General features: G+C 40.0%; 2 protein-coding genes and 1 long non-coding RNA gene across 4 annotated transcripts; 2 read left to right on the top strand and 1 right to left on the bottom strand.

Moving 5' to 3' along the window:
- Positions 1 to 3,613: 3,613 nt before the first annotated feature.
- Positions 3,614 to 6,414, bottom strand: LOC307027281 (uncharacterized protein). Its single transcript, XM_079695496.1, has 4 exons — positions 5,927 to 6,414; positions 4,341 to 4,469; positions 4,055 to 4,248; positions 3,614 to 3,720 (listed from the first exon to the last, which is right to left on the bottom strand). The coding sequence occupies exons 1-4, from the start codon at positions 6,143 to 6,145 to the stop codon at positions 3,663 to 3,665; spliced, it is 600 nt and encodes a 199-aa protein (XP_079551622.1). The 5' UTR covers positions 6,146 to 6,414; the 3' UTR covers positions 3,614 to 3,662.
- Positions 6,415 to 6,416: 2 nt separating this feature from the next.
- LOC307027282 lies at positions 6,417 to 7,481 on the top strand. Its single transcript, XR_013804585.1, has 3 exons — positions 6,417 to 6,429; positions 7,142 to 7,336; positions 7,437 to 7,481. It is a non-coding gene; the product is annotated as an uncharacterized lncRNA (long non-coding RNA).
- A 748-nt stretch (positions 7,482 to 8,229) lies between these two features.
- On the top strand, positions 8,230 to 11,794 carry LOC307027284 (uncharacterized protein). Of its 2 annotated transcripts, XM_079695497.1 has the most exons (5): positions 8,230 to 8,542; positions 9,085 to 9,168; positions 9,267 to 9,368; positions 9,494 to 9,580; positions 9,887 to 11,794. In XM_079695497.1, exons 1-5 carry the CDS (start codon positions 8,464 to 8,466, stop codon positions 10,462 to 10,464), a joined length of 930 nt encoding a protein of 309 aa, XP_079551623.1. In that variant the 5' UTR covers positions 8,230 to 8,463; the 3' UTR covers positions 10,465 to 11,794. The 2 variants fall into 2 exon arrangements, with proteins under 2 accessions (XP_079551623.1, XP_079551624.1); XM_079695498.1 differs by lacking the exon at positions 9,887 to 11,794 and having other exon boundaries at positions 9,494 to 9,785.
- Positions 11,795 to 18,658: the final 6,864 nt, after the last annotated feature.

Below are 18,658 nucleotides of genomic sequence, written 5' to 3'. Positions count from 1 at the left end.
TAGTTGAAATCTCCAAACAATGTTGTCCATTTTAGACACAGGCCTATTATATTTCCAGCCCTTAATAACATTCATTTTCTGGGCTCAATATGTGTCTTGGTTGTTTTCGTTCAGAAAACAAATGGACCGTAGATACACGGATTGACCGTCCTCATCTGCGCTCTTATTTTTGAAAGACAACTTCTGGTAGCAGAACATGACAAAACGGGTATTTTTTTTGTTTCTGTTTTCTAGTGATTTTTTTTTTTCGTTTGGAGAAGTAGAAAATGAAAATAGTCCCGTTTTTTTTGTTTAGTAAATCCATTTTCGACCATGATAAAGAAAAACGTCTTGTATTTCAATTTTGGTTTTTGAATTTCAAAACGAAAATCAAATATCCAGTCGTTTTTTGTTTTTGAATATCCATTTGTGAAAATAAAATCCAATGACCAAAACATACACTGTCCGTTTAAGCTACATTATACCATCAACACATTGATTTTAATTTCTAACAGTCCCTCCTTGACGAAGGTACGTTTTAACCGTTTGTTTTTCGTTCTAATTGAAAAAAAAAAAAAGCAGAAACGGGTCTCTTTTTTGTTTTTCAATTTTGCCCCAAAATGAAAAAACGGAAATTCAGCTCGTTTTTTCGTTTTTCTGTTCTTACTGTTAAAACAAGTATACCACTCGATGTTTCGTTTCCATAAGTGGGTGTGTCTCCAGCGCCTCCTTGCTTCTGATTGGCTAGGGTGCCCTATGCTTGCGTTGTACTCTTCCAAATAAAGGTTCTACGTATTTGCCTTTAGACTGCGTTACAAATATACGTATATTATTATATTCATACATACAAGTACAAGTCTGTCCGTATGTCTGTCTTTCTATGTATATATGTCTGTCTCAATGTCTTTATATCTCGATGTCTGTCTGTCTGTCTTTCTGTGACTATATTTTAGAGTTTAAAGCGTAGCCACTTTTACTCCACTACATGTATTTAAAACCTTTAGTAACTTTACAGATTTGGATTAATTATGTGAAATGTAATCAACACTTAAATCAGACTTTAGTTCCACCTGGAGTAAATCAACAAGCTACCCTGCAGTATACAAAGTCATTCAAACTAGCTGCACCTTTACCAGCTTTGAGAACACTTTCATGATCAATCATTATAAAACATATCATATATATTATTCTGAAATGGACCAATCTGCACAATGACTACTTTTAGTGTCGCTACTTTCAATATATTTGATGATAATACTTTTCTACTTTCACTTGAGGAACATTTTGAATGCAGGACTTTTACTGTAACAGAGTATTCCTACACTCTGGTACTTCTACTTTTACTCAAGTACAAGATCTGAGTACTTCTACTTTTACTCAAGTACAAGACCTGAGTACTTCTACTTTCACTCAAGTACAACATCTGAGTACTTGTACTTTTACTCAAGTACAATATCTGATTACTTCTACTCAAGTACAAGACCTGAGTACTTCTACTTTTACTCAAGTACAAGATCTGAGTACTTCTACTTTTACTCAAGTACAAGATCTGAGTACTTCTACTTTTACTCAAGTACAAGATCTGAGTACTTCTACTTTTACTGAAGTACAATATCTGAGTACTTCTACTTTTACTGAAGTACAAGATCTGAGTACTTCTACTTTTACTCAAGTACAAGATCTGAGTACTTCTACTTTTACTGAAGTACAAGATCTGAGTACTTCTACTTTTACTCAAGTACAAGATCTGAGTACTTCTACTTTTACTCAAGTACAAGATCTGAGTACTTCTACTTTTACTCAAGTACAAGACCTGAGTACTTCGACAACCTCTGATTAATGGTTGATTTCCAAATGTTCTGTTGGTGCGTGGATGATAAAATAATAGTGTTTGATTGTATTGCCTTACGTATGCAGCTATTTGCCTGTGTTTAGAAACATAATTAAACATACCATGGATACACATTCAAACAATTGTCCATTTATTAAACATTGCAGATGAACAATTAACAAGTCATACAGCTAAAGAAAACTACAACAATAATTTTCTGTGTGATGATATCATGGAACCTGGAATTTGAACAAACACCACTTAACAATAAATAATAAACTTAACAATAAACTTAACAATAAACGACTGAACTGCTGTCCACTTTAGGGTAGGGCCCTTAAAGCATCCAGTGCTGCAGACAGTCCAGCATCCTGGGTATACACTGGCTTCTGATCACTTGCCTTTACACATATCTTCTTACAATGCCTATGAGATCCTTTATCCCGTTTTGGAATGGTGCTGGCTCGTTGTGAATGGCACGCTCAAAGAGTTCAGCAATGTCCGCATAGTTCCTTGCAAATTCTTGTTCAGCTGCTGTCTGGTGCTCCACAGTGGCAAATGGGTTTCTCCCAAACAGCGACACTCTTGTCAGAGACGACCCCACGGCCTGATGATAGCAGTCTGCAGCATCTGTAGCTTCAGGCAAAAGATCTGCAGGCAGTCTCTTTGGGCACCCACCATGAGCAAGTTTATCTGGGATACCCTTACCTTAAAAAAAAATACAAATAAGTGGCCATTGTTAGTGCAATGTTACATAGCATGCATATCAATGAACCTCATAGCCTGTGCTATTAGTACACTTCTTACAAACTTTAAAAAGCATGTTTTTAATTTGACTGTTTATGTACTTACCAGATATATATGTTTCATGCAATAAGAGCAATCTATAAACTAGATAGTAGATATGTCTTTACTCAGACAATTATTGAAATATTGTAATATATACATGCCACATTTAAACATTTCCATCAACCTAGTATAAAAAAGGGGATACAGAGAGAAACAAATGTAGTATATAAGTACAACTTATAAAAATGCATAAAGAAGGTCATTTGTTATGGGGCTTAAGTAACATTCTGAAAACTGCTATAAAAACCTTGGATTCTGTGTGCATTCCAGGACTGCACCATCCGGTCAAGTCCAATTTTGGCTACCTGACAGGTAAGAGTGGACACACAATATTGTGTGATGTTGTCTTCGAGGTTTAGTTCCTCCTGGTCAACAAGGTGGTTGAGTGCGCCTTTCAGAGGGTAGTTTACCCTGTTGTTTACCTCTGGCCACATCCTTTCTATAATATGGTTCTGTAATTTAAAGTAAACAAAAATGAGAAGAGTCAAATGTAGAGAGCACATTGTAATTTCCCATTGTTCATTTCCCAATTTCTTTCCCAATTTCCGGCTTTGTGTTTTATCCATTTCCTGTTGTATCCAGTTCAAAAGTACTGTGTATCTCTCCTATGTCATAGGAAAAAGCTAGCAGTCCCCTAGAGAAGTTTAGTGAACGCCATGGGTCTATTGACAGCTTTATCAGCTAGCAGTTGGGTGAATAATGGAATGAGATCAGAAATATTTTTATTTGCCTTGCCACAGGCTAATTTACATGATTACAGCAGATAAAGTGAGGAATAAAAGACAAAAATGGCTATGTGGGGATTGTCCACAGTATTGAGTATGTAAGTCGCTTTGGATAAAAGCGTCTAACAAGTGACATGTAATGTAATGTATGAACACGTTGATTGCAATTCAGATAAAAAACAACTCGCCTGTGTTGACTTTGTTTGCATGTATGGCTGTCGGCCTGTGTTATTCCGGTAGTCTGCCAATTTCTCCTGCATGAAAAGAGTCAAGTAGAATTATTTTCCATGGTCTACTCGGATTTGGTCCCACATTCCATATCGTAGGACAGCACTCCTGCAAAACAGCAATACAAAAGTCTTATGACATGTAACAGAATTTCATGTTTGTTGTTACAACCTAAGCATTGCTAAAGCAAATTTTGTACGCAGTTAAAATTTTGATCTCATCAATCAATTACCAAGTAACGTACAACATACAGTGGTTACCTGTCAGTAGTTTTCGATTTACAATATTTTTCCCAAATAAAACTGTTCAAATAAAGCTACATTTAGCCATTGTGTTTTTATTTAGCTAAACGTTTACTAAATTATTTACTGTCTGCTGTTTGCAACCTTTTTATTAGGTTATTATTATATTATTATAACAGAAACAGGGCACTGAAACTTACTGGTAAACCTCTTGATATATGGTCAGGTTGTTTTTCACTGGCATGTTGGAGTGGCTTACAATGTTGCTGGAGAATCCGTCCACGGCAAGGACGTGGGTCACCCCATACATCACCAGTTTCTCGTTTTGGTCAATGTGCAATTTGTGACCCATGTACTCTGCACTGTATGGCACTGGATTTAAATTCCTTAATCTCTGAGGAATTAAACACAATGTTATTGTTCTCACAATATGTTCACAGCAATGTACAATACAGGAACATCTAGATGTTTTTTAATAATACCTACACGATACCGATCTGCATGATATGGCTGGTTAGTTTCTCTGAGGACACGGCCAACACGCCCCTCTGATACTCGGATTCCTTTTGAGGCCAGGTAAACAGTCATCATTTTTCTTCCATATGTTGGTCCAGTCTGAATTTGTAAACACAAAACAAAAACTAAATAGGACCAAGGTACGTTTTAACTGTTTGTTTTTTTAGTTCTAATTGAAACCAAAAAACCCCAGAATAGTTATCTCATTATTATTTACACAATTATGTCGAAAGTTATTAGTGGGTATTTCTGTCACATCATTGTTAAGCCTCAACTCAGCTCCTACGTCTCAAAGAAAACCCATAATTCAGGGCTCGTTACATTTGTTTGTATTGTGAGAATAATCAATATACATATTAAACCGGAACTTTAGTCCACTGATGTATTGTTCCCCCACGGACAAATATCGGGGGTAGTAGCTTCCGGAACCGGAAGTTGCATTGTTTTTAGCATTCACAGTAGGATGTAGCATATCAAGCAGCATTAGTGAAGAGATGGATAAAAACTAGGGCCGGGACTCGATTAAAAAAATTAATGTAATTAATTACAGGCTTTGTAATTAATTAATCGCAATTAATCGCATTTTTAATCACATATAAATATTTGACCTGAGAACAGTGAGAAGCATCAGCTTCTTCGTTCACGTTTGACTATTGTTCACTGTGGTTTGTTGCTGTCTGAAGTCATGAACGTTAGTTGGTGCTCCAGTATAATCGGTACCCCTGAAACTCATCCAGTGAGAAACGTTCCGCAGTGCAAAAACAAGTGCGATTAAAATGCGTAAATTTTTTTAACGCGTTCATTTTTGTGTAATTAATTAATCTTAATTAACGCGTTAAAGTCCCGGCCCTAATAAAAACGCGTGTAGTTACATACTAAACACACCGTCTCCAACTGCCACTCATCGATGCTAACATATCAACTGTTACTATATGGTTAACTATCATGTATATAGCTATTTAAATGCTTATGAATGGATTTTTAGCTACGTCAATAGAGGGCAACGGAATATGACGCCGCCAACCAATGGGAGAAGACTGGAAGTACCGGAGTTTATAATCGGAGCTGAAACGTTTATACGGCCCCTCTCCCGTCGCAGCCTCAGAGGAACGTCATGTTTACTATAATTAAAACCCTGTCAATTTTACAAGAAGTTTCTTGGATTCTTTCTGGCCATTTACTCCTCCCAGCATTCCGAAGCCCAACAGTAGGCTATAGAGTCGTGCAGTGACACGTCCTAAAATCATAAATCTTTCGATTCGATTTATGGTTATGAAATTATAAAAGTAGGGTAGACATGTGGAGATTATCCGACTGAACAAACCGTGTTCCGTCTCTTAAATGTGTGTCAACCGCAGACATTATTTCGAGTTATTTTCCAAAATCCTATGGCGAAATTGCATAGCTTTTTTGTCGAGGGAACCAGAAGGAACTTACTTCCGGGTTTTAGGACGCTTCACTACACCACTCTATTACTATGAAGTAATAAGTACAGTACTTGAGTAAATCTACGTAATTACTTTACATCACTGAATCAAGCCATAGTCCTACCTCACCTCAACAGCTGCTTTAGCAACCTCTACTTCCAGTTGGGAATCGTGCACTCGCTCTCTGCCTATACCATTTTGGGTAAAAAAGCGACGGATATTTGTTTGGGAGAACCCTTTTGTTAAGCCACATTCATACTGGAGATGATCGGATATATTTTGATCAGTATAACCATCTTTTATCATACTTTGTATAACTTCTCTGTAGGCCAACAAACTGGACTCCATTATTATTAATAAGGAGGGTGACTATATTTCCCGCGATCAAACTTTCCTGTCATGCGCACAGCAGTCCTGGTGTAAATTGATGGTACATTTACGGCACCATGCCGTAAATGCACCCTGTGTAATGCACACATTACCGCCAAGAACGACTTGTCGGACACGGCGATAGCAATATATTGTTAACAATAAACACGGAGATGGAGTCATACTTTCTTTTCAGAGGCAGCCAGCGAGTTACTCTTAAAATAGACGACATGCGCGTCGACAGATTCAGACGCATTTTTCAGGTATTTTTAAGAGATCCGTGATTAATTATTGATTGAACAGGCACATGGTGTGTTAACGTGTAACAAGCTAACCTTGTTTCAATAGCAATAAAGCTACGAGTCGTCTGGACGAGAGAGTCAGTTAATCATTCAATTTAAAAACAAAACAATGTTTAGATATCACATTGTAAATGGGGAAGGATATTATTAGGATGTTATCGGATGTTATCCTTAATTTGGTGCACAAAATAGACATGGCATGAAAAGATGTGAAAAGATTCAATGATAATTATTTTATATGAACTGTTTTGCACAAATAACTGCATAACTATAATTGAACTTTGCAGAAGCGAAGCAAGAAGAAACTTAAAAACAGCATTTACTTGGTGACAGCCCTGAGACAATTTAGTCGTACAGTCGAGCAAGACATTTATTTATAAACTATATCAGGGACATTTAGATTGATACTGAGGTCTGATATAGGCATACAAATAATCTTGAGGATTAACTACTAACTGCATGTTTTTTTAATACAATTAATAAACCACTACCACCATTGAAGAAACGACACAAAGGAAGAAATTATGCAAGGACACACATGGAAAGACAAAGAACAATGTAGTGATTGTTTAAAAGGAAATTGTGAAATATATATAACCTGTTATTTTCTTTTCAACGCAGGTAGCCTTTTCATCACTGATGCCGCCAACGTTGCGGTGTTTCCATTGGATAGTGGGTGTTTCTGCTCCCTGGACCTCTCTGATCACGGTCATTATGAGGTTCATGGGGAAAAACCTGGGGAGACTCAAAGGATCCAGACAGAGCCAGCTGAGTCACGGCCGTTTGCTTTTCGTCATAGTCAGCCAATGTCTACTGCAAACATGAGTCAGTTGACTAGATCAATTAGCACCCCTCGGTCATTTCAAAGGTAATGAGATGCCCATTTCATACGTTGGCATGCTTTAGAATGTTACGTTTTAGTCCATGTTGCTAACTAAATGTGTGTCACTGTTCTTTTTGCATTACAGGTCAATACATGTGTCAGAAATAATGGATGGAAAGATTGTTTCAACAAGGGTGGTCATGATCAGATTTGTTGAATCAGAGGCAAGCGTTCCACTGATCACAGGAAAAGTGAATGTGGCCATGGGAGACAGTGAGGAGTACATCCTTACAGACACCGTTGGGAATGAAATCGTTGAGTCTGAAGGGACAATTGGTAAATATAATTATTCTATATTTCATTTTCATTTGTGCAAAAGATAAGGGTCTGAAAGTGCTATCAGTACAACAATGTGCCCCTTTTAACATTTTATTTTCACGTATCTTTACTCTTTATTTCTCTCATAAAGGGTCTTTGTACTGGAAGCCGAATGCAAGAAAGATCGATGCTGTTGAGAGCTCTGCTTTCAGGCAATGGCGTCGAAGAGGCTCAAGAAGCAGGTGTGGTTGAATAACAAAACTGATTTTGTCTGGAGAAGGTTTGAACTGATCTATCAATAGGGATAATAATGTAATGTGTAAAGAAGGGCTAGCACTCAAACTGAAGGGTCACGATATGCAGCATTTCACTTTATTTTACTCGCTAACAACAGACTGGCAAAACCCTCTCATTATTTGAAAAAGGCTGCTTTCTGGCCATTTAGCATTTTTGCAGCTCAAGGGCTATATACGTTTGCCATCTGGGGCAGACATGCATAAGCATGTGCTTCACTGTAGCCAGGGGCGGAGCTTCCTACAGGCAATATAGGCGGTTGCCTAGAGCGCCCCCCAGAGGGGGGCGCCAAAAATTGCAACAAAAAAAAAAATTTTTTTTTTTTTTTTTGCTTGGCGCAGTTTTGGCGCCCCCCCTCTATATCTGCAACCATTATTCTTACATAAAAAAAAAATTCTAACATAAGGGAAAATGAGCCAAAAATCTAAAACGGTCGGTCGGAGAGCCTCGGCTTTAGGTGTTCACAGTCAGAACATGCTAGAGCGCTGTGCATTGATGGGTATCGGTCAAGTGTTTATCAAATTGAGCGTTGAGGAAAGAAAGACTAACGTTAGAGAACTATGAAGAGGCAAAAGCCATCTGGGGCGCAGTATAAAAACAGAAGAAAAGAAGAAGAAGAGAAACGTGCCAAGGTGAAAGGTATGCAATTTTGATTGTATTGTCAACATTAGCGAATGGATCATGTAATCTTGCTAGTTAGCTAAGCCAACGTTAGCTAGCCAGCGTTTGTTATTGCCATTCAGTCGAAACTGTCATAAGGCTATTTTCTTTGTGTCATGAAATAGAAATATTAGTAATAAAAACAATGTTAGTTTTGGTGTAGCGAGCTAGCCAGTGTGGTGGAATGTTAGTTAGTTGGTAACGTTAGCTAACGTTAAGTTTACCTCAGAAAGCACATTGACTATCCGAGTCAAACATTTGCCAAATTCAACCCTGTCATAATGTGCGCTAACGTTAGCTAACTAGCTCAGTGGTTCTCAACTCCAGTCCTGTTGAATGTTTTCGTTCCAACCCAGAACTAACACACCTGATTCAACTGTTCTAATAAGATAGGCATAGCTCTTGATTAGTTGAATCAGACCTGTCAGGCTGTCCTAATGCTTACTAACTAAATAATAGCTACATTTAACAAATGGAAATGATTCAATGTTGATAATACACATTTTGTTATATCATTTTAGATTCACTTTTAAAATATCTGGGACCATCTGCTGCATCAGTTGACAAGGAACCGCCATGCACCTCAGCTGTGCCGGCTTCCTCAGGTGAGTGCAATGTGTCAATAGATGTTCCTGATGATAAATAATTGAATGTGAAATCCAGTCAATATATTTGCTCTTGTGTGTTCTTTCTATATTTATAGACCTAGAACCACATGAAGGAACGTCAGAACAGCAAGCTGCTCATCCTGATGAGATGACCACTGATTCCACCCTGCCACTGACCACTGTGTCTGTTTGTTCTGGTGAGTACAATATGTCAATAGATGTTCCTGATGTGATGATAAATAATTGAATGTAAAAATGACTGTCGTGCCATTTCTAATCCAGCCAATATATTTGCTCTTGTGTGTTCTCTATATATGTATAGGCCCAGAACCACTGCAAGGAACGTCAGAACAGCCTGCTGCATCTCATCCTGATTGCACCACAGATTCCACCCATACACTCTTCTCAGGTGTGTGCCTTATGAATGTAAAGATGTTTAGCTATAAACCTAATTGTCCTCATGCTTTCAAATAATTGCTTTCTGTTTTTATTTACATTTTACACACTGTCCCAACCTTTTTGGAATTGGGGTTGTGTGTGTGTGTGTGTGTGTGTGTGTGTGTGTGTGTGTGTGTGTGTGTGTGTGTGTGTGTGTGTGTGTGTGTGTGTGTGTGTGTGTGTGTGTGTGTGTGTGTGTGTGTGTGTGTGTGTGTGTGTGTGTGTGTGAAGATATTGTGAATATGAGGTGAGAAAATGTGCTTCACATGCCCTCCAGATGCAGCAAAGACAGACGATCCACTACCAACCGATCCTGCTGACTGCCCTTCACATCTCACAGACACAATGAGGACAGAGTTTGTTCGGAGAGGACCATATCAGATAACACCTGATTTCATTTTCCCAAGGAGAGATGATGGGAGAAGTTGCCACCACCAGTACTTCAGCAGGACCTTAGTAAATGGAGAAAGGATCAAAAGAAGTTGGGTGACATATTCAAAAAAGAAGAACAGTCTTTTTTGTTTTTGTTGTCAACTTTTATCTCCAAAACAAATTAATTTAACAAATGCAGGACTGTCGGATTGGAAAAATGCAAGTGCTGCTTTGACCAGCCATGAAAATAGTCCGGAACACCTGAACAATTTGGCGTCATGGAAAGAATTGGCAGTTCGATTAAAACAAGGTACAACAATAGACAAACAAGAGCAGGCCCTCCTTGAGGCAGAGAAGAGTCGGTGGAGAGCAGTGCTGACACGACTGGTTGCTATTGTACAGTCTCTGGCAGGGCGAAATATGGCATTGAGAGGAAAGACAGAAATACTCTCCTTCAAATGGAAACTTTTTGAAAGAGGTTGAGCTTTTGGCGCAGTTTGACCCAGTGATGAAAGACCACATCCACAAGATTAAAAGTCAAACATCCCACCACAGCTACTTGGGCAAAACCATTCAGAATGAGTTGATTGAATGCATCAGTGGAAAGATTCTATCAACAATAGTGCAAGAAATAAAGAAATGCAAGTACTTTTCCCTCATTTTAGATTGCACCCCGGATGTTAGCCACACTGAACAGCTGTCAGTAGTCATCAGAATTGTGACACTGGAAGAAGACCCCCAGATTAAAGAGCACTTCATGGGATTCCTAGTAGCAGAGGAGTCCACTGGTGAAAGTTTGTCCGCCCTGATTTTGAAGAGGCTGGAGGAGTTGCAGATTGCCTTTGATGACTGCAGAGGACAGTCATATGACAACGGCGCAAATATGAGAGGGAAGAACAAGGGAGTACAGGCCAGGCTACTGCAGTTGAACCCAAGAGCTTTGTTTGTGCCTTGTGGGGCACATACACTCAATTTGGTCATTGCTGATGCTGCCAAAAGCTCCAAAGATGCCATATCATTTTTTGGCATTGTGCAGAAGCTATACTGCCTGTTTTCTGCCTCTACACAGAGATGGGCCATCCTCAAGAAACACGTCAACCTTTCACTCAAAATGTGGTCAGAAACCAGATGGGAGAGCAGAGTGAAAGCTGTGGAGCCTCTGCGATATGAAGCCGCAGCTGTGAGAGAGGCACTGCTTGAGGTGAGAAACCAGGCCAAAGACCCAATCATCAGGATTGAAGCCCAGTCTCTGGCAGAAGAAGTGGGGTCATTCCGCTTTTCACTGTGCACAGTGGTCTGGTATGACATGTTAAGTCAAATTCAGCAGGTGAGCAAAGTCCTGCAGTCCCAAACAATGCAAGTGGATGTAGCAGTAAGTCTACTGAAAAAGACTGAAAAAGCTCTCAAATCCTACAGAGCCACAGGCTTTGTGGCTTCACAAACATCAGCCAAGGACATGTGTGAAGACATGAATGTGGATGCAGTCCTTGTGCAAAAGCGGCTGAAGTCAACAAAGAGGCACTTCTCATATGAGTCTCCTGATGAGCCATTGAGGAATGCCTTGCAAAATCTGGAGGTAACGTTCTTTAACGTGGTGGTAGATGCTGCAGTGTCAGCACAAAAGGAGAGGTTTACCACTCTTGAACATGTGCAAGACAAGTTTGGCATTCTGTACAACTTCCCAGACCTGCCACACCAAGAGCTGATGAAGCAAGCAGAGGCACTTGCACACACCTTAAGCCATGGAGGGCAATCTGATTTGGATGGGAAGGAGCTGGCTCAGGAGTTGGAAAATGTACCTGACTTGCCATCAAAGAGCATGACAACTCTTGAGTTGTTAAAATTCATACATACAAAGCAGCTCACCGAAATATATCCCAACTTGTGTATTGCTCTGCGGATCAGTGCAACGCTACCAGTAACAGTAGCTTCAGCCGAGAGGAGTTTTTCCAAATTAAAACTCTTGAAAACATACCTGAGGTCCACCATGGCTCAAGAACGCCTCAGTGGTCTGGCTGTAATCAGTATTAACCATGAGGTTGGTGGTCAGATTTCATATGATGATGTGATTGATGACTTTGCAGCGAGGAAGGCCAGAAGGATTGCACTGTAAATGGAAACCAGTAGGAGCTAATATGTAGGCCAACCTTGTGTGATGATAGGGAGTGGAATGTAAATAGTTCTTGAGACAAAGTGAATTTGTAATTTTTATGTATTTGTTTGTTTATTTAGCATATTATATTTTGATTATTTGACATGTGTAACATATTTTACAATACATAATTTTCTTTTAAAGCAAATGTGCACGTTATTTTATTGTTTGTTATTGTTATTATTATTATTGTTTGTTAGCTAAGTTGTTTGTTTTAATTCTTTAGTGTGCACTTTACATTTCTTCTTAATTTTCTTTGAAAGCAAATTTGCACATTCTTTTATTGTTTGTTATTGATATTATTATTGTTTGTTAGCTAAGTTGTTTATTTGTTTTAATTCTTTAGTGTGCACTTTACATTTATTCTTAGCTCTTGTTCTTGCTTGTAATAAATAAAGCTGCAGTACTTTACTGTATAACTGTTAAGATGTTTTGATATTTTTTGGGGGGGGGGCGCAGTGGTGAAGCTCGCCTAGGGCACCAAATGTGCTAGGTCCGGCCCTGACTGTAGCACACCTCAGTACTCTGTGGGTCAGCACATGGTATGAAGAGTCACAGTCAACATCCGTTCTACAATCAGCATTTATAAACAATATCCTTGAAATGTAATTTCAAGAAATGAAATGTTTCCACATGCTCTTGTTTATTTAGCATCATCTAATTTGCCATGGAATACATAACTTTCTTTAATCTCTAATAAAATGAAGAAAAAATCTTAAATGACTGCTAATATTTAAACTATTTTCAAAATGTGACAAAAACAGAAATGAGCTATCTGAAGTCCACACACTGAGCAACAAGGTGGAGGAACTGCTGGATGCATCCCAAGGCCTGGAAGAAGTCACCAGGAAGATTTCTGACATAGTGGCAGCCAGCCAGGACTTGGTAGTACCAAGGCCAGAAGTCAAACAGGCATTTAGCTGTTTGATCTGCAGAGGTATTGTTTTCATCTTCTCTTTGAATAATGAAGCTCAGCGCAAGTTCAGGCAGGAAGACCTATCACTTCGTATTGCGCGTCATGGCAATACTCGCTCCCTTCACTAAAGGATAGGGAGCGCCACCCCTCAGCTAACCTATCACTTCCCTCCATTCACAAGCCTAATCATCGCACCTGTTAATCCCTCTATATATGCTCTCCCCTTTTCCATCAGCTGTCTTCCAGGTGTCAACGCGCAAGCAGCAGTAGGGCTTCGTCCCAGCTCTGGGTATATATTCATCAGCTCCGCAGTCTTGCGGATTAAGCTACAGGCGGCGTTCCCCAGTTGGCTAGCGGTTCTAGCCGGCCACCCCGCAAACCCAGACGCGGAAGAAAAAAGACAAGGATACTGGGCTCCACGGAAGTTCCTCCGGCTTAATGGAAATGGGCTACTTCAGGCAAACAATTGACACACGCCTTCAGTCTCTCGAGAGGGCATCACTGGCATCAGGGCCGCTCAATGCGGCGCTTCCGGCCTTCACGCGGAACGGGCCCTCATCGCTTGCGAAGCTTCACCCACTTCCGGCTTCAACCACAACCCCTCTTGCAGGCAGGCAGGGCTCAAGCTACATCTCATCGAAGCTCCTTCTCTTCCCGGCTCAGTAGCAGTACTGGTCACTAAGTGCGTCTTAGGTGGCAAGCAGGTAGTGATGGCGAGATGAAGCCTTATGAAGCTTTGAAGCTTTCCAGCCAATTGGTTCGCAAAGGGATCATCTCATGAGGCTTCATCATGGGCTTCATTTGAACATAAACCCCCTGTTGGTCAACGCGTGTAAAACAGCCAAATTGGAAATCTCAACAGTTGTGCTCTATCTCATACCGATTCCCAATGAGTAAAGCCTTAGAATAACTCTAAACAACGAACATAAAATCCTATTTTCATGTTAACCTTATTGTTTTCATTCCAGTTGAACGATTGTGATTGAAAAGCCTAAAGGAGGCTGGTAAACATTGCAAAGAGGGATTCGTATTCCTTAATATTATTCATAAACTTAACCATGTTGTAGCCTGAGAAGGCTAAACCATATCAGGAATACATTTATTAACTGCATTATCTCATTTAGCTGTAGCTTCTACAAGCAAACCCTGCGGTCGTGGGTCGGCTGCTTTCCAGCTGAGCCACAGCCCACACGCTGAATCTACCCAAAAAGTGTCGGGTGTAACGCGTTACAGCATGGAGTTATGCAGTTCAGGTAACTACCACCCGTCACAATGCTCAGTAAGTACAGCAGTTTCAAGCTTCAACACAGCCACGGATGCTGCCCATCCGTGGTTTTGGGGGGTTTCTTTCAGGGAGAAAGTGAAGCTCATGTAAGATGATAGAAGACAGTCTAATCACCCAACCAGCACATCAGCATCTACGTCTCACTGTGGCGTAATTAAACTGCTAATTAAGCTAGTCCTATATCAGGGCTCGACAGTAACGGTTGCCAGGTTGCCATTGGCAACCATTTGGAAAATGTCAACCACTTCTTGGACTTTGGTTGCCATCAGTGGCAACCAGTTTTTAACATAAGAAATAAGGACAGCAAAACGTGCACCCCAAAATAGATAAATGTCCATATTCGTTTTAAGAGTGATATTTAATTGTTGTGACCAGTCGGAACCTGATACCTAAATTGCACGTGCATTGGCGTGATTACAGAGCCAGAAGCGATGCACGTTTACTCGCGTGCGCGGTGCGCCGCGTGTTTGTTTTACAACAAAATGGCGAAGCAAAAATAAGTTGCTCAACTGTGTGATAAAAAGTTCAGCCAACACCTCAACTTCTCCAATGAATGTTCAAAGTCATTCAACTGATGGAGCGTAAGGTAAAACCCGAACGAAAAACAAAGAGGAACGTTTTCCATTCACTTCCGGTAAAAGTTCCTTCAAAATAAGAGTCCCGATCTTATTACTACCAAAATAAAAGTGCAAAACGAAACTTTAACATAGAAAATGGTTGCATTCAATTATAATCACTTCTATAAAAAGGTAACACATTTTAAATATAGTTAAACATATTAAAGGTAATTTACAGCATCAATAATTAATATCAAATGTTTAACTGTGCATGGTTTTCATTTATTTAACATTAGAAATGTATTAGTCTGGCCAATCCAAGACTTCAATGCTGAAGGGCCAATGGGTCTATGGTGGGGGTCAGCACAAAGGTCAAGAAAACCCACATTTGAAAGGGAGACAACGGATGATCAAGAAACTGGTGACTTGCTCAATTCATTTGTGAGGGATCTATGAAGAACAGGACAACAGCAGCACTACTGGTATTTTGTATACCAGCAATTGAGGGTGGACAAGTTTACTACCACTTAGGTTCAAATAAGCGCGTTAATTACTTATTGTAAAGCATTTGAACATTTTTGTGTCACATGTTCATTATTAAGTTGATGTATAACTGTATAGCATCTTAATTATTTAAAATATAAGGTATCTAAAAAAAGGGCAACCGTATTTTCAGTTTTGGCAACCAAAAGCGGATGCCCGGTTGCCAGCCTGGCAACCACTTTTAAAAGTTAGCGTTGAGCCCTGCCTATATCATGGGTCATGTCTCAGTATTTACCTAAGCAAATATGATTTCATGCTGCTCATATTGCACTCATATATTTGGTTTCATGCTCACATGGCTTATGTTAAGCAGGGTATGATATTCATGCATCATTGTACTCAAGCTAACAGCCGCATTACATTGTCTACATCTCCCTCTTCGCCGGGCATTGGCTCGTGCCGGCTATCCAAGATCTCTCCAGCTTACCTCTGGTAAACATGCATATAACTGGTGGTGGTGTCTTAAGAGCATTTCAGGGCTCGTTCAGGATAGGTGCAGCAAACCTGCCGCAATCAAGGTAATTGTTCCTCTTCCCTACAACAACCGCTTCTCATCCTACATTCGTCCGAACCTCAGTGCCGTGCTGGCTATCCAAAGGTCTCTCCAACCTTCAAATTGGTACGTATGCATATAACTGGTGGTGGTTCTTAGCATGTTAGCACGTATATTCGCCCCGCGGCTCATGTTTATCCTTGCATGTCTAACCCTGTACGTCCAGGTTGTAACCTTCGGGTCCGTATAAAATGTGTCCCTGCGAAGTCAGGTTGCCCCGTACGTCCGGGATGCCCTGTACGTCCAGGATGCCCCGTTCGTCCGGGATGCCCCGTACGTCCGGGAAGCCCTGTATGTCCAGGACGCCCTGTACGTCCAGGTTGCCCCGTACGTCCGGGATGCCCCGTACATCCGGGAAGCCCCGTATGTCCGGGACGCCCTGTATGTCCAGGACGCCCTGTATGTCCAGGATGCCCTGTACGTCCAGGAAGCCCTGTACGTCCAGGGAGGATGCCTAGGAGGCATCAGTATGTCTAAATCCCCACATGTATTAACCTCTCTTTTCATCCATAGATTTCCACTGCATCCCACAAGGTAAGATTTCATCACGTTCAGTACTTCATACTTTCACTTCTTTTGGGGGTTCATCAGAAACGGTTCTTCCCTTCCCGAATGACATCCTACAAAACCTGGGCCTAATTGCCAAACACCATTTCATTCACTTGTTATAAACTGTCATCATTATGTTTCATTTATATAATGTGACCCGATAATAAAAATGTATTCCATACATCACGTCTCTCCTGATTGAAATGAAGCTCAGCGCAAGTTCAGGCAGGAAGACCTATCACTTCGTATTGCGCGTCATGGCAATACTCGCTCCCTTCAATAAAGAATAGGGAGCGCCACTCCTCCACTTCCCTCCATTCACAAGCCTAATCATCGCACCTGTTAATCCCTCTATATATGCTCTCCCCTTTTCCATCAGCTGTCTTCCAGGTGTCAACGCGCAACCCTCCTCCACCCCTTCGCCTCCTGCTTCCAACTCAGGGCCAAGCTCAACCTTCTCCCTTCCAACTGGACCTAACCACTCATCACCACCACCAGTGTCTAGACCCAGCGGGGTTCATCGGAAACGGTTCTTCCCTTCCCGAATGACATCCTACCAAACCTGGGCCTAATCGCCAAACACCATTTCATTCACTTGTTATAAACTGTCATCATTATGTTTCATTTATATAATGTGACCCGATAATAAACATGTATTCCATACATCACGTCTCTCCTGATTGAAATGCTCAGTGTAACAAACAGTATTTAAAAAATAAAACGTATAGGTGCCGGATTTTCATATTATTCTAAGTTAATCTTTTCAAATCTATTTCTGAACAGTATCTTTCTCAGTTTGATTGCATGCTTCAGAAATACAGTCCATGACATCAATCAGTAACTATCAGCATATCTTTAAAAACCTGTCTTTTTTCTTTTTAAAGACACAATGACTGGACCCATGTTTTCCTCCTGCTGCCGAAGCATCGTGGGATGCAGGCTCTGTGTGGAGGAGTGGAGGATAACATCTCCCCAATGCCTTAAGTGCAGGGATCAGGAGCCAGTGTATACCCAGGTTGCTGGACTGTCTGCAGCACTGGATGCTTTAAGGGCCCTACCCTAAAGTGGACAGCAGTTCAGTCGTTTATTGTTAAGTTTATTGTTAAGTTTATTGTTTATTGTTAAGTGGTGTTTGTTCAAATTCCAGGTTCCATGATATTATCATAAAGAAAATGTATTGATGTAGTTTTCTTTAGCTGTATGATTTGTTAATTGTTCATCTGCAATGTTTAATAAATGGAAAATTGTTTGAATGTGTGTCCATGGTATGTTTAATTATGTTTCTAAACACAGGCAAATAGCTGCATACGTAAGGCAATACAATCAAACACTATTATTTTATCATCCACGCACCAACAGAACATTTGGAAATCAACCATTAATCAGAGGTTGTCGAAGTAATCAGATCTTGTACTAGAGTAAAAGTAGAAGTACTCAGATCTTGTACTTGAGTAAAAGTAAAACTACTCAGATCTTGTACTTGAGTAAAAGTAGAAGTACTCAGATCTTGTACTTGAGTAAAAGTAGAAGTACTCAGATCTTGTACTTCAGTAAAAGTAGAAGTACTCAGATCTTGTACTTGAGTAAAAGTAGAAGTACTCAGATCTTGTACTTCAGTAAAAGTAGAAGTACTCAGATATTGTACTTCAGTAAAAGTAGAAGTACTCAGATCTTGTACTTGAGTAAAAGTAGAAGTACTCAGATCTTGTACTTGAGTAAAAGTAGAAGTACTCAGATCTTGTACTTGAGTAAAAGTAGAAGTACTCAGATCTTGTACTTGAGTAAAAGTAGAAGTACTCAGATCTTGTACTTGAGTAAAAGTAGAAGTACTCAGATCTTGTACTTCAGTAAAAGTAGAAGTACTCAGATCTTGTACTTGAGTAAAAGTAGAAGTACTCAGATCTTGTACTTGAGTAAAAGTAGAAGTACTCAGGTCTTGTACTTGAGTAGAAGTAATCAGATATTGTACTTGAGTAAAAGTAGAAGTACTCAGATATTGTACTAGAGTAAAAGTTCAAGTACTCAAATCTTGTACTTGAGTGAAAGTAGAAGTACTCAGGTCTTGTACTTGAGTAAAAGTAGAAGTACTCAGATCTTGTACTTGAGTAAAAGTAAAGTACTC

The sequence above is a fragment of the Notothenia rossii genome (genome assembly GCF_949606895.1).
Source record: "Notothenia rossii genome assembly, contig: scaffold_225, whole genome shotgun sequence".
Lineage (NCBI taxonomy): Eukaryota > Metazoa > Chordata > Actinopteri > Perciformes > Nototheniidae > Notothenia > Notothenia rossii.
The sequence above is the reverse complement of the archived record's forward strand: the minus strand, read 5'-3'. Positions and strand labels throughout refer to the sequence as shown.